The 11,420-nt window shown below is 33.9% G+C and overlaps 2 protein-coding genes across 2 annotated transcripts; one reads left to right on the top strand and one right to left on the bottom strand.

Annotated features, from left to right (window-relative positions):
- Window positions 1-414: 414 nt before the first annotated feature.
- LOC126770645 (deoxynucleoside kinase-like) lies at window positions 415-5,327 on the top strand. The gene is made up of 5 exons (XM_050490152.1): window positions 415-697; window positions 1,001-1,170; window positions 1,458-1,594; window positions 2,719-2,813; window positions 3,302-5,327. Exons 1-5 carry the CDS (start codon window positions 554-556, stop codon window positions 3,446-3,448), a joined length of 693 nt encoding a protein of 230 aa, XP_050346109.1. The 5' UTR covers window positions 415-553; the 3' UTR covers window positions 3,449-5,327.
- A 2,861-nt stretch (window positions 5,328-8,188) lies between these two features.
- On the bottom strand, window positions 8,189-11,359 carry LOC126770649 (NADH-ubiquinone oxidoreductase subunit 8). Its single transcript, XM_050490157.1, has 5 exons — window positions 11,230-11,359; window positions 10,731-10,951; window positions 10,262-10,402; window positions 9,119-9,217; window positions 8,189-8,465 (listed from the first exon to the last, which is right to left on the bottom strand). Exons 1-5 carry the CDS (start codon window positions 11,264-11,266, stop codon window positions 8,304-8,306), a joined length of 660 nt encoding a protein of 219 aa, XP_050346114.1. The 5' UTR covers window positions 11,267-11,359; the 3' UTR covers window positions 8,189-8,303.
- Window positions 11,360-11,420: the final 61 nt, after the last annotated feature.

Genomic DNA, 11,420 nt, shown 5'->3' on the forward strand with positions numbered 1-11,420 from the left:
AATACTATAGGTTATCGAGTCAAACACTGTATAATTAATTATATTTACAAATAATCTACTTTATTGTAAAATTCTTTCGTTGTATATCGATAACAAGCTTTCCTTTCCGCGAAAAAGCATACATCAAAACATGTTATTTTGATAGAAAAAACATGGAATCGAATCGCAAAATCGCGCAAAGGGGCATGTAAGGGGTGTTCGGGTGATATCTTAAATTTTGCTGGCTATATACGCGCGATTAATGTTTACGAATTATGTATATTGTCCATGGCTAAAAATGTTTTTATAAAACATCATGTTATAACAACTGCCATCAGTCTTGTTAAGCAAACTTGAATCCAGAGCTCATAAAATTATTTAAAAAAACGACGTGACATTCATGTGACGGTAGACAACTGACATTTCATATGTTTTTTTAAGGTTCTGTCGGAATTTATCTAATATATATTTTAACACCATAATTAGGACACTGAAATTAATTGTGTGATATTTTTTTAAATCAAGAAGTATTTAAACCAGTTTTAAAAACTTGACGTAGATAAAAATTATTACCATGTCAAATATAAAAACAATAACAAATACTGTACGCATGGTAAACAAAAGACCTTTTAAAGTATCAATCGAAGGAAACATAGGTTCTGGTAAATCTACTTGTATCAAGTTTTTCGAAAAATATCCAGTTGTAGAAACGCATGCGGTAAGGAAATAAACCGCGGCAAAATTTAAACTTTTTCCCAAAAAAAAAACTATAATATTTCATATATTGTTTATTATTTATTCGTTAGCAAAAGTTTCATTGCAAGTTAATGAATTAAATAAAAAAATATTTGGTTTTATTTAAACGTGAATATGTTTTATTAAATATAATAAATACTCAAGGATAATTGAACAACAAAATATTTTCCAATAAAACTATCAACTAAGTATTTCATAAATTAACACACTTTAATAAAACACTTGTACACACCAGTATTTAAATTATTAACGTGTTTGTGAACAGGAACCAATATCTGAATGGCGCAACGTCAGTGGTCACAACCTACTCGGTCTTGTATACAGTGATATGAAAGAGTGGACCTTTGCCTTCCAGCATTATGTACATCTCAGCCGCCTCAAAATACAAATTAGTCCACCTTCTAACCCAAGCATAGCAGTTAAAATGTTTGAAAGGTTAGTCTTAAACAAGATTTTTTTAAACTGCTCTGTTGATATTGTCTATACTCTAAAATAATTTTAAATATAAGTCTTTAAATGAGTTGAAACATATTGTCAATGGAAAGAAAAAAAAACACTAATGCTTCATTTTACCAAAATAAGTTATAGTTATTGTTTTTTTTCTGCATCAGTATAGTTCAAGCTTTAAAATGACTAAGACTTCCTCATAACAATAAATACTGATATATACAAAATAGATAAAAAAGGTGATATTGTAATCTGCAATCTTTTTTTATTGCCAGATCTGTTCAAAACAGTAGGCACTGTTTTGTTGAAAATGCCAAGAAGCAGGATTTCCTTAAAGACCCAGAATATCAAGTACTTCTACAATGGTTTGACTACACAGAGAAGAATTTAGACACCAGTTTAGACCTCATTGGTTGGTTACTATTTACTTCTTATTCATTTCATCTTAACACAAAATAAGTCAACATTTTATTCGGCCATGGTGTTCGGTACACATGTGACTGAATTACACCTTATTTTATTTTTGTCAACCGAGCACAAAATAAATTATAAATATTTATTAAGCACCTAAAGAAATTTTGAAATGCTACCAAGATGTGAACCTGTAGTGTATGTAAGCCTGTATAAAAAGAAGCTTTTCCTTGATTCATAATGTTTTTTTTTATAGAATAGGAAGGCGGACGAGCATATGGGCCACCTGATGGTAAGTGGTCACCAACGCCCATAGACATTGGCATTGTAAGAAATGTCAACCATCGCTTACATCACCAATGCGCAACCAACCTTGGGAACTAAGATTTTATGTCCCTTGTGCCTGTAATTACACTGGCTCACTCACCCTTCAAACCGGAACACAACAATACCAAGTACTGCTGTTTTACAGCAGAATATCTGATAAGTGGGTGGTACCTACCCAGACGAGCTTGCACAAAGTCTCTACCACCAGTAATTATGGATAAGTCATGATATTGACCAATGCTTAATTTAGTGTCAAAGTTGTTTATTTGTCATTACTCCTCTTACTGTTGGAACAGGCTATACATTGAATTGTTACCAACAGCGAATTTGCCAAAGTATCTGCTCAGTAGGGTAAAACTGGTTTAAAATCCTGTTGCAAGACTTCACCCACACATTCATATGGGTCAAGTTAAATAAAACCTTGTAATAATGGATAACTAGAGTTGTTTAAAACAATAAATAAGATAAAACAATGTCAGTACCAAAATAAATAATAAAACTACTCCATAAGGATTGTTTTTTTCCAATTTCCAAAGATTATCATGTATTTTATTTTTTTAAGCCAAACGTGCCACCATTACTAACAACCACAGACATGGACTATTTATAATATGTATTAAAACTCAAACGAACCCAATTCAAGACTCATTACATTTGCTAATATAAAAATATATGTAAATATTTAAGGTATGCTTCTATTAAAGTAATTATTACTTTACAAAAGAGCAATATTTTATTAAGAGTTTGTAATATTGCATATACACTAAAGCATAATTAAAAATCATTTTAATATTGCAGTTTATTTACGAACAACACCTAAAACAGTTTGGGAGAGGATGATGAAACGCGGTAGAGCTGAGGAATCTGAAGTGCCACTAGAGTATTTAGAACAAGTATGTCAATTACAACTTCACTTTTAAAAAATATGTTATGATTATATTTTCAAGCCAATCTTTAGTTATTTGCTTACTGACTTGCTCGTGTTCCTTTTGTTTGGGGTTGTCGAAGATTCTCTAAGAAAAGTTACTATTCATGTATTAAAGCATTAATTTCATTCATATATGAGTTTATGCTTACTTGATGACTGACCCTGAGATATACTTTTTCTGGTTGTTAAGGCACTGACATATTGTTTCTCGGGTATGCTTTTTCTGGCAATTACTACACAGATTGAATGACTTATCAAATTCTAGTCCATTCAGATCTATACAAAAAGCTTAAAATTATATATTTAAGCTTAAAAGCATAAAACACATAACGAAAAGCTATTAACAAACAAGAAAAATACAAAGATATTTGGGACTTCATTGTATTACTTCTGATTCATGAACTTAAATTATTTAATTACAATACATTTAACACTAAATTAAAAATCTTCCAGGTTCATGAATCCTATGAGAACTGGCTGAGTTCCCCTGACGTTGGCTGCGAGGTGCTGACGATTGACGCCGACAGGAGCATAGAGAATGTTGAAAAAGATTTAGAACGATACAGTTATAAAATATTAGGTGGTAATCACACTAACTAATATATATATACAATTTATTAACATTTAGATACTTTATATTGACTTGATAGATAACAAACAATGATCTAAACGAATATTATAGGGGTGGATAGTCTCTATGTTCCAAAGAACTCAACTCAGAAACTAGTAGACTGGTTTGAAAAATTTTTGTATTAGATTTACTGGTGGTAGAGATTTGTGCAAGCTCGTCTGGGTAGGTACAAATACTCATCAGATATTCTACCGCAAAACAGCAGTACTTGGGATTGTTGTGTTCCGGTTTGAAGGGTGAGTGAGCCAGTGTAATTACAGGCACAAGGGACATAACATCTTAATTCCCAAGGTTGGTGGTGCATTGGTAAGGTAAGTGATGGTTAACATTTCTTACATGCCAATGTCTATGGGCGTTGAAGACCACTTACCATCAGGTGGTCCATATGCTCGTCCGCCTTCCTATTCTAAAAAAAAATAATTAAGAAAGGTTATATTTAAAAAATTGATGTTACAACTACATTGAAAGGAGCAGGAGCAGCAAGCTAATGTTATTTAATTTATAAGCACAAATGGTTATATACTTGCATTAAGGCAGGCATGTATAAAAATATATATTCAACTAGTAATGTTATATGGCTCTATATGAATTATGTACTAAACATTAACCAATATTTTTAACTATATAAAATAATAAATAAATATCGTTTTTATATAACAGACATTTATTTATACAGACTATAATATAATTAGAAATATATATGAATGTGCAGAAGCTTATTTTGTGATCTATTGCTTGTCAATTTTAATGTTATTGTAATTGTAACATCACGAGTGAGGCTATAGTGTTTGGTCACCATGTGCAAGATATTAAATGCCTGTGGTTTCTGAAACGCTAATTAATGTCCGATTTACTAATATGATTGAATACTGAACGCTCATTGGTCTATTGCGTCATGCCGTCAACCAATCATGTATAAATGTTTGACAATAATCATTGTTTCAATACACTGTATTATAATTTTTTTGTGGCTATTTATTTTCCCGTGACGCGTGTTTTGATCAAATATATTATTATGAGAATATATTTGCCCGCCATTATTCTTTTAAATAATATAAACAATATTGATAAAGTCTTATTACAATCAAATATATGTAAGATGAATTAAATAAAATTATTGTTAGAATATTTATACAAGTTATGTCTATAGATAACTCAAAGAACAATACCTTGGCCTATTAGTAGTAGTTTAGTCATATTTAATTGAACTTAGTATTTTTAAAACAATATAATTAGATATATTTATTAAAAATTCACGGCCTTAATTATAAGCGTTGCTTAGCGAATAATTAGTTAAACAATGCTGTCTTCTTCTTTCGAATGTCAAATCAATGATGACTGAAAGGGAGAAACCAGTGTTTCACTAAGCAAAGTTTATAAGTAAGGGTCGTCACACTCGGGCCACAATGACAAAACGCCGCCACCGGCTTATTTCCTGTAGTTCATACATTTACATGGACTCCGCTCACACGTTTGACACCGGGTGGCCGCCACACGCTACAAATCGTCGCTGCTTGCTTCTTACTCACAAAACGCCGCCATACGCCACTCGCGCGATTCTCCACCCCTCTTTCCCTTACCTCAGTTAACCTGTTCGAGTCGAAGGCAATGCACGCATATATATATAGGTTAAAAAAAGTAGCAGCCACCGACTGCAAATGTCAACTACCGGCCACAAGTGGCTATCGCGCGCTTTTGTCGCCACATCTAGCTTCTCGTGGCAGCGTTTGTGGCTGTCGCGTGTGTCCCGGGTGCGGTGACCCTAAAGCTGTAAATATTTTGACTAAATGTTGACTAATCTGATATTTTTTTCACTGAAATTGTTTTAATTTTAAAATAAATAATTGAAATACAAATGGTTTTTTTAAACTAGCTACTCACCCCAACATCGTACTACCAAAATTATGGCTCCATATTATTTTTAAATGAAGAGATATAAACAAAAAACAGATAGAATTTGTTTTATGTTAGTTCAAGGTATTATCGATTTTTTTTTTTTTTTTTTTTTTTTTTTTTTTTTTTTTTTTTTTTTTTTTTTTTTATAGAAAAGGAAGGCGGACGAGCATATGGGCCACCTGATGGTAAGTGGTCACCAACGCTCTTAGACATTGGCATTGTAAGAAATGTCAACCATCGCTTACATATCCAATGCGCCACCAACCTTGGGAACTAAGATTTTATGTCCCTTGTGCCTGTAATTACACTGGCTCACTCACCCTTCAAACCGGAACACAACAATATCAAGTATTGCTGTTTTGCGGTAGAATATCTGATGAGTGGGTGGTACCTACCCAGACGAGCTTGCACAAAGCCCTACCACCAGTAAAGTATTATTGATATAGATATTATTGTTTTCCACTCGTACGTAAAAAAATAATACTTCATATGCTAGAAAAATTTATAGTGTAAGATTTACCTACATGATAATTGCTTACGACCGTCGAAGTCCAAAGACGCGCGCTGAATAAAGCGTGTAAAATTCTTACTATAATCTATTCCAATGAAAGTAGGAAAGAAAGTTTTTAATCCTACCAAGACTCAAGCATGTTTGTTCACCGCCAAGAGGAGTCCATTCCACCTGACTCCGACTTTCCGAAGTGTATCTGTACCCATCACCGACAGTATTGACCTTCTAGGAGTTACCTTAACATCCAAACTCAATTTGGGCAATGCATTGAATCCAAAGCTAAAACTGCTGGCAAAAAACTTGGTATCCTCAATAAGGTCAAACAGTACTTCAAACCGGAACAGCTTCTGACCATATATCAAGCTCAAGTCAGATCGTGCATGGAGTACTGCAGCCATTTATGAGACGGCTCTGCTAAGTACCAGCTTGAAGCTTTGGATTCAGTGGATCGTCGTGCTAGAAGGCTCATTGGCGACCAGACACTGGTCGCAAAACTCCAGACCTTGGAACACCGTCGTAAGGTTGCCTGTCTGTCGGTTTTCTACAGAATATACTTCGGAGAGTGTGCCCAGGAACTATTTAATTTGGTTCCTTCTTCACCTTTTTACCATAGAACTGCGAGGCATCGTAAAGATCTGAACCCGTACGTAGTTGACGTATCTAAGACACGTACGAAACGATTTGCTTCCTCGTTTCTGATACGCACCGCTAAGATCTGGAATACCCTCCCGACCTCCGTTTTTCCCTCCACCTACAATATGGGTACCTTTAAATCTAGAGTGAATAGGCATCTTCTAGGCAAGCGCGCTCCATCTTAGACTGTATCATCACTTTCCATCAGTTGTGATAACAGTCTAGCGCTAGCTTATATATTTAAAAAAAAAAGTAAATAAGCAAATTTTACCTTGCATTTACTTGATATAAGACATTTGAGTTAGACTAGTGAGAAAAAAATTATTGAGCGAGTGGGTTGATGAATGAATGATAAAGTATGGAACGATGTATTGCGTAATTTTATATTAATTTTAATAGATAATTACGGGTACAATAAAAAAAAAAAACAATTATTAAACAAAAATTTAATCAGATTCTGTTTCTGAGGTTTCAACAGTTACAATAAATTTGGTATGGTCAGACGTCAGATGGCAGGATGTCATCTAATTTTTTTCATTTTCTCTTCCTTTTTTATCACTTGTTCAATGCATCGCAACAACTTATTTTATTCAACAAATTTACAGCCTCATGGAGCAGCTTCATCACCTCTATCACTTTAAAAGTTTTATTGCGTCGACCAATAAAGATTTGAGTTGGGCTCAAATTAGCTCGATAGGGTTAAGCTCACAGTGGTATTTTTTATTTTTTTTTATAGAATAGGAAGGTGGACGAGCATATGGGCCACCTGATGGTAAGTGGTCACCAAACGCCCTTAGACATTGGCATTGTAAGAAATGTCAACCATCGCTTATAGCCAATGCGCCACCAACCTTGGGAACTAAGATTTTATGTCCCTTGTGCCTGTAATTAAACTGGCTCACTCATCCTTCAAACCGGAACACAACAATATCAAGTATTGCTGTTTTGCGGTAGAATGAGGTATGGAGAAAGACGACAAATTACGTACTTAAAGTGAGCGAGCGGGCAAGAGTATATGTCGCTCGCCCGTCTCGCTCTTGCTCAATCAGCCGATAATACTGCGTCTTTATTATTGGAAGAAATTATCTATGAATTTGTAAATCATTTTCAAAAATATCTTTAACTTTAATACACTTCTACTTTATTTTATGTTAATTGATATTTTTAAACGGTTTATAATTGATAGAAATGCGGACGAACAAATTGTAAATATTTAAATAATATAAAATATTTTATTGTATTAATGCTATTTTTAAAATTTTGTATATACAATCACGCTAATATTAAATAAATTCATTCGAATTCAAGAAGCAAGAAAGTATCATTTCTCTGCCTACCAATGAAGAATTTAACTACAAGCTAGGGCCATGAAACCCTACTATACTTTTTTTTTTTTTTCGAAGTGAGTAATACTGTTGGCCTTATTGGCCTCTACAGCGTCACCGGGCGGGATGGGCGAGTTTAACTCAGCCGGATGTTGGGAGCCACACAGGGCTCAAGAGAGACGGGCGTCCTAAGGGTGCCTCCTGCGAGGCCGGACCTCGGCTTAGGACTCCGTTGAAATCGGGAGGGGCCCTACTATACTATTTCATTTGAATTTTTTGTATGTTAAACAAAATATTGCACACGTTAAAATATATGTAAAACCAGTTTGAGTAAAAGTCATAAACGAGATGTTGATTATTTATTTATCACATAATTTAATAATCCTAATTAAGGTTCCAATTCGCATGTTTGACTTGCAATATTGAACCTTATACCTTTAAACTAAGAGCGGTTGTTGTTTAACGGTAGAGATGATCCGCTCTGATGTTGGATGCTATCTCACTCTCCCACTTGTCACCGTTTGAAAGTAACTTCTCCTTGTTGTAGAGAAGTTCCTCGTGAGTTTCGGTCGAGAACTCAAAGTTCGGACCCTCGACTATGGCGTCTACTGGACATGCTTCCTATTAGAAAAAGCAAATTTTATGGTAAAACATGACATTAAAGCCTATAATTATCCCACTACAGGGCTAGTTTCCTCTCTTTGAGAAAAATGTTTAGGGCTTATTCCACAACTCGGCTTCATTGCGAGTTGGTTGATACAGGTATGACAGAATATTATTCAATACATGCAAGTTTCCACATGACGATTTCCTCCACCATCGAGTGCATCGAATTATAAACCCGAATAAAATCTTAGTGAAATTAGCCTGGGATAGAACTGCCAATCTTCAGTTAAAACATACTAATTACTCAGGTCAGGTCAGTCATCTCCTCATTATTCATGATTATAGCATATTGACTGGCATAAAATTTTGAACTTGTCATTTAAGCAATCACAAACACACTCACAAAAATCTCATAAGTTTATCATAATTGCAAGTTAATCGAGAAAATGGAACTATTTATAGGGTTGCCAATTGCTATACCATGTTTAGATATTTACTGTCTTCGAATGAGTACAGCAAAGTCACACAAAGTCCTTGCAGAGATTATATTATTGTTTTGAATCTGTTCAATTTTTTATTTTAATCTGACAATTCTAATTGTAGTTTCATTTCTACTCAATCAAACCGTTTTATAAATATTTGTCGCTTTTGAATATAAAATAAATCACCTGACAGAAACCGCAGTAAATACATTTTGTCATATCAATATCGTATCTGGTAGTACGACGTGAGCCATCTTTGCGTTCCTCTGCTTCAATTGTAATTGCCTGTAATGAATTGAGTACAATTGAATATAAAACAATGAATATAACTTTGAAACAAGCATTTATATTGTGGTTGGTATCGTAAAAATAAATTAAATGTGATGTGGATTCTTATCTAATAATAAAATAACTTCACTATTTCACAAATAATATTACATACAGTAACAATAACAGCCTGTTAATGTCCCACTGCTGGGCTAAGGCCTCCTCTCCCTTTTTGAGAAAGTATAGAGCTTATTCCACCATGTTGATCCAATGCGGGTTGGTGGAATTCTGCCACATGTGTATGTGGCAGAATTTCAGTGACATTAGATACATGCAGGTTTCCTGACTATGTTTTCCTTCAAAATTGAGCACATGAAAATTCAGTGGTGCTTGCCCGGGTTTGAACACACGATCATCGGTTAAGATTCATGCGTTCTTACCACTGGGTCATCTCGGTCCATATTACATAAATCAACTAAATACAAAATATATTTTTTTTTATTAGGCCGGCTGGCAAATAAGCCTTAGTGGTGATCACTTGCATCACTGAATATTCATTTTGGCTTTTCAGATTTCTTTTATCCCTCAAATTAGACACCACTAACAGTGGTAAGAACACGTGAATCTTCACCGATGATCGTGGGTGCAAACCCGGACAAGCACCACTGAATTTTCATGTGCTTAATTTGTGATTATAATTCATATCGTGTTTTACGGTGAAGGAAAACATCGTGAGGAAACCTGCATGTGTCTAATTTCACTGAAATTCTGCCACATGTGTATTCCACCGACCTGCACTGAAGCAGCGTGGTGGAATAAGCTCCAAACCTTGTCCTCAAAAAAAAAAAGGAGAGGAGACCTTTAGCCCAGCAGTGGGACATTCACAGACTATTACGGTTACGGAACAAAGAATTGATGTCAAGGATAAAAATACCATGAGTTGGCATGTGGAATGGATGTCGAACAATTATTCTTTTAAAATTCTAGTTTTATGTGTGACAATTGACTTCTTAAGTATTGTAAATAAAATATTAAAAAAAGTCATAAATTTAAAAAAGGCACCTGAGCTGGACAAATTGCTTCACATAACTTGCAGGCAATGCATCTTTCTTCACCGGAAGGATAACGACGCAATGCATGCTCTCCTCTGAATCGTGGTGACAAAGGTCCCTTTTCAAATGGATAATTGATAGTTGCTGGCTCCTGGAATTTTTAAAATAAAAAAAACTTTTTTATAAACTATACACAATATTTAAATAAAGGCATACAATTACTAAATTCTGATCAATTAATCTTTGAACTAAGCATGTTACTCATAAGAAAATTGGAATAACACCACAGATGCAAAACTATGTATAAATAACTACTCCAGTTATATTAAGCTACTAATTTAAAAAAAAAGTAGAAACAGTAATAACTAATAATAAAATTTGGTTATCAAACTAATGATTGTACTCAATTGTAAGTCCCATTTTATTTACAAGAGTATATTACATACCTACTTTATATAAAAAGTTAGTATAAAATTTACCTTAAAAATATGAGCTAAAGTAACAGCAAAACCTCTTGCCAGTTCAGTCCAAAACAATGTCTGTGCCGCCCTGTTGGACATTTCTTTGAAACTCATGTCTGGATCTTCAGCATTAACATATTTAAAGCCAGGGACGTTAGGTGGGTATACTTTTTCAGTTTTGCCTTCTTGACTAGAACTGGCATGACGAAGTAGCATACCACTTGCACCAGACGTTCGCACTGAAAAGAAATAATAATAACTTTTTAAACTATGCCTATACAAACCTAAGCTATATGTTAAGGTTCTAATTAAAAAAAAATGTAAGCACACACAAAACACAGTTACAAATTATAAGGTAATACAAAATTTATGCATAATTCATACTGTTGTTATGTCTATTTATGTTTTTAAAAAGGTTATAAATACCGTTGCGTAACAATCAAATTTTAATACACCAAATATGATTTTTACTGTGCTGAACTGAGCCTATGTAATAAAAGCAGAAATAAAGTTTTACCTCGAGTAGATAATGAAAACAATTTTACTAAGGACATTTTGTTTTTTAATTAAAAAACTTGCGACTTCTAAATCCAATCAATTGAATGTCAAACTCTGTCAGATGTCCATTTGACAATTAATTTGTAAAAATCAACATCTAAGCAACTCTCGTAATGTCACGTATCAATGTTCAATACTCATACCAACATA

This window comes from Nymphalis io, chromosome 9 (assembly GCF_905147045.1).
Source record: "Nymphalis io chromosome 9, ilAglIoxx1.1, whole genome shotgun sequence".
In the NCBI taxonomy this organism is placed as follows: Eukaryota; Metazoa; Arthropoda; class Insecta; order Lepidoptera; family Nymphalidae; genus Nymphalis; species Nymphalis io.

Excerpts from the sequence above, each read along its gene's own strand:
- LOC126770649 (XM_050490157.1), bottom strand. The coding sequence starts at position 11,266 with ATGTCCTTAGTAAAATTGTTTTCATTATCTACTCGAG. Across the intron at positions 10,403-10,730 it reads CTTTAGCTCATATTTTTAAG|GAGCCAGCAACTATCAATTA; the intron begins GTAAATTTTATA and ends TAAAAATTCCAG. Across the intron at positions 8,466-9,118 it reads TTTACTGCGGTTTCTGTCAG|GAAGCATGTCCAGTAGACGC; the intron begins GTGATTTATTTT and ends TTTTTCTAATAG.
- LOC126770645 (XM_050490152.1), top strand. The coding sequence starts at position 554 with ATGTCAAATATAAAAACAATAACAAATACTGTACGCATGGTAAACAAA. Across the intron at positions 1,171-1,457 it reads GCAGTTAAAATGTTTGAAAG|ATCTGTTCAAAACAGTAGGC; the intron begins GTTAGTCTTAAA and ends TTTTATTGCCAG. Across the intron at positions 2,814-3,301 it reads CACTAGAGTATTTAGAACAA|GTTCATGAATCCTATGAGAA; the intron begins GTATGTCAATTA and ends AAAATCTTCCAG.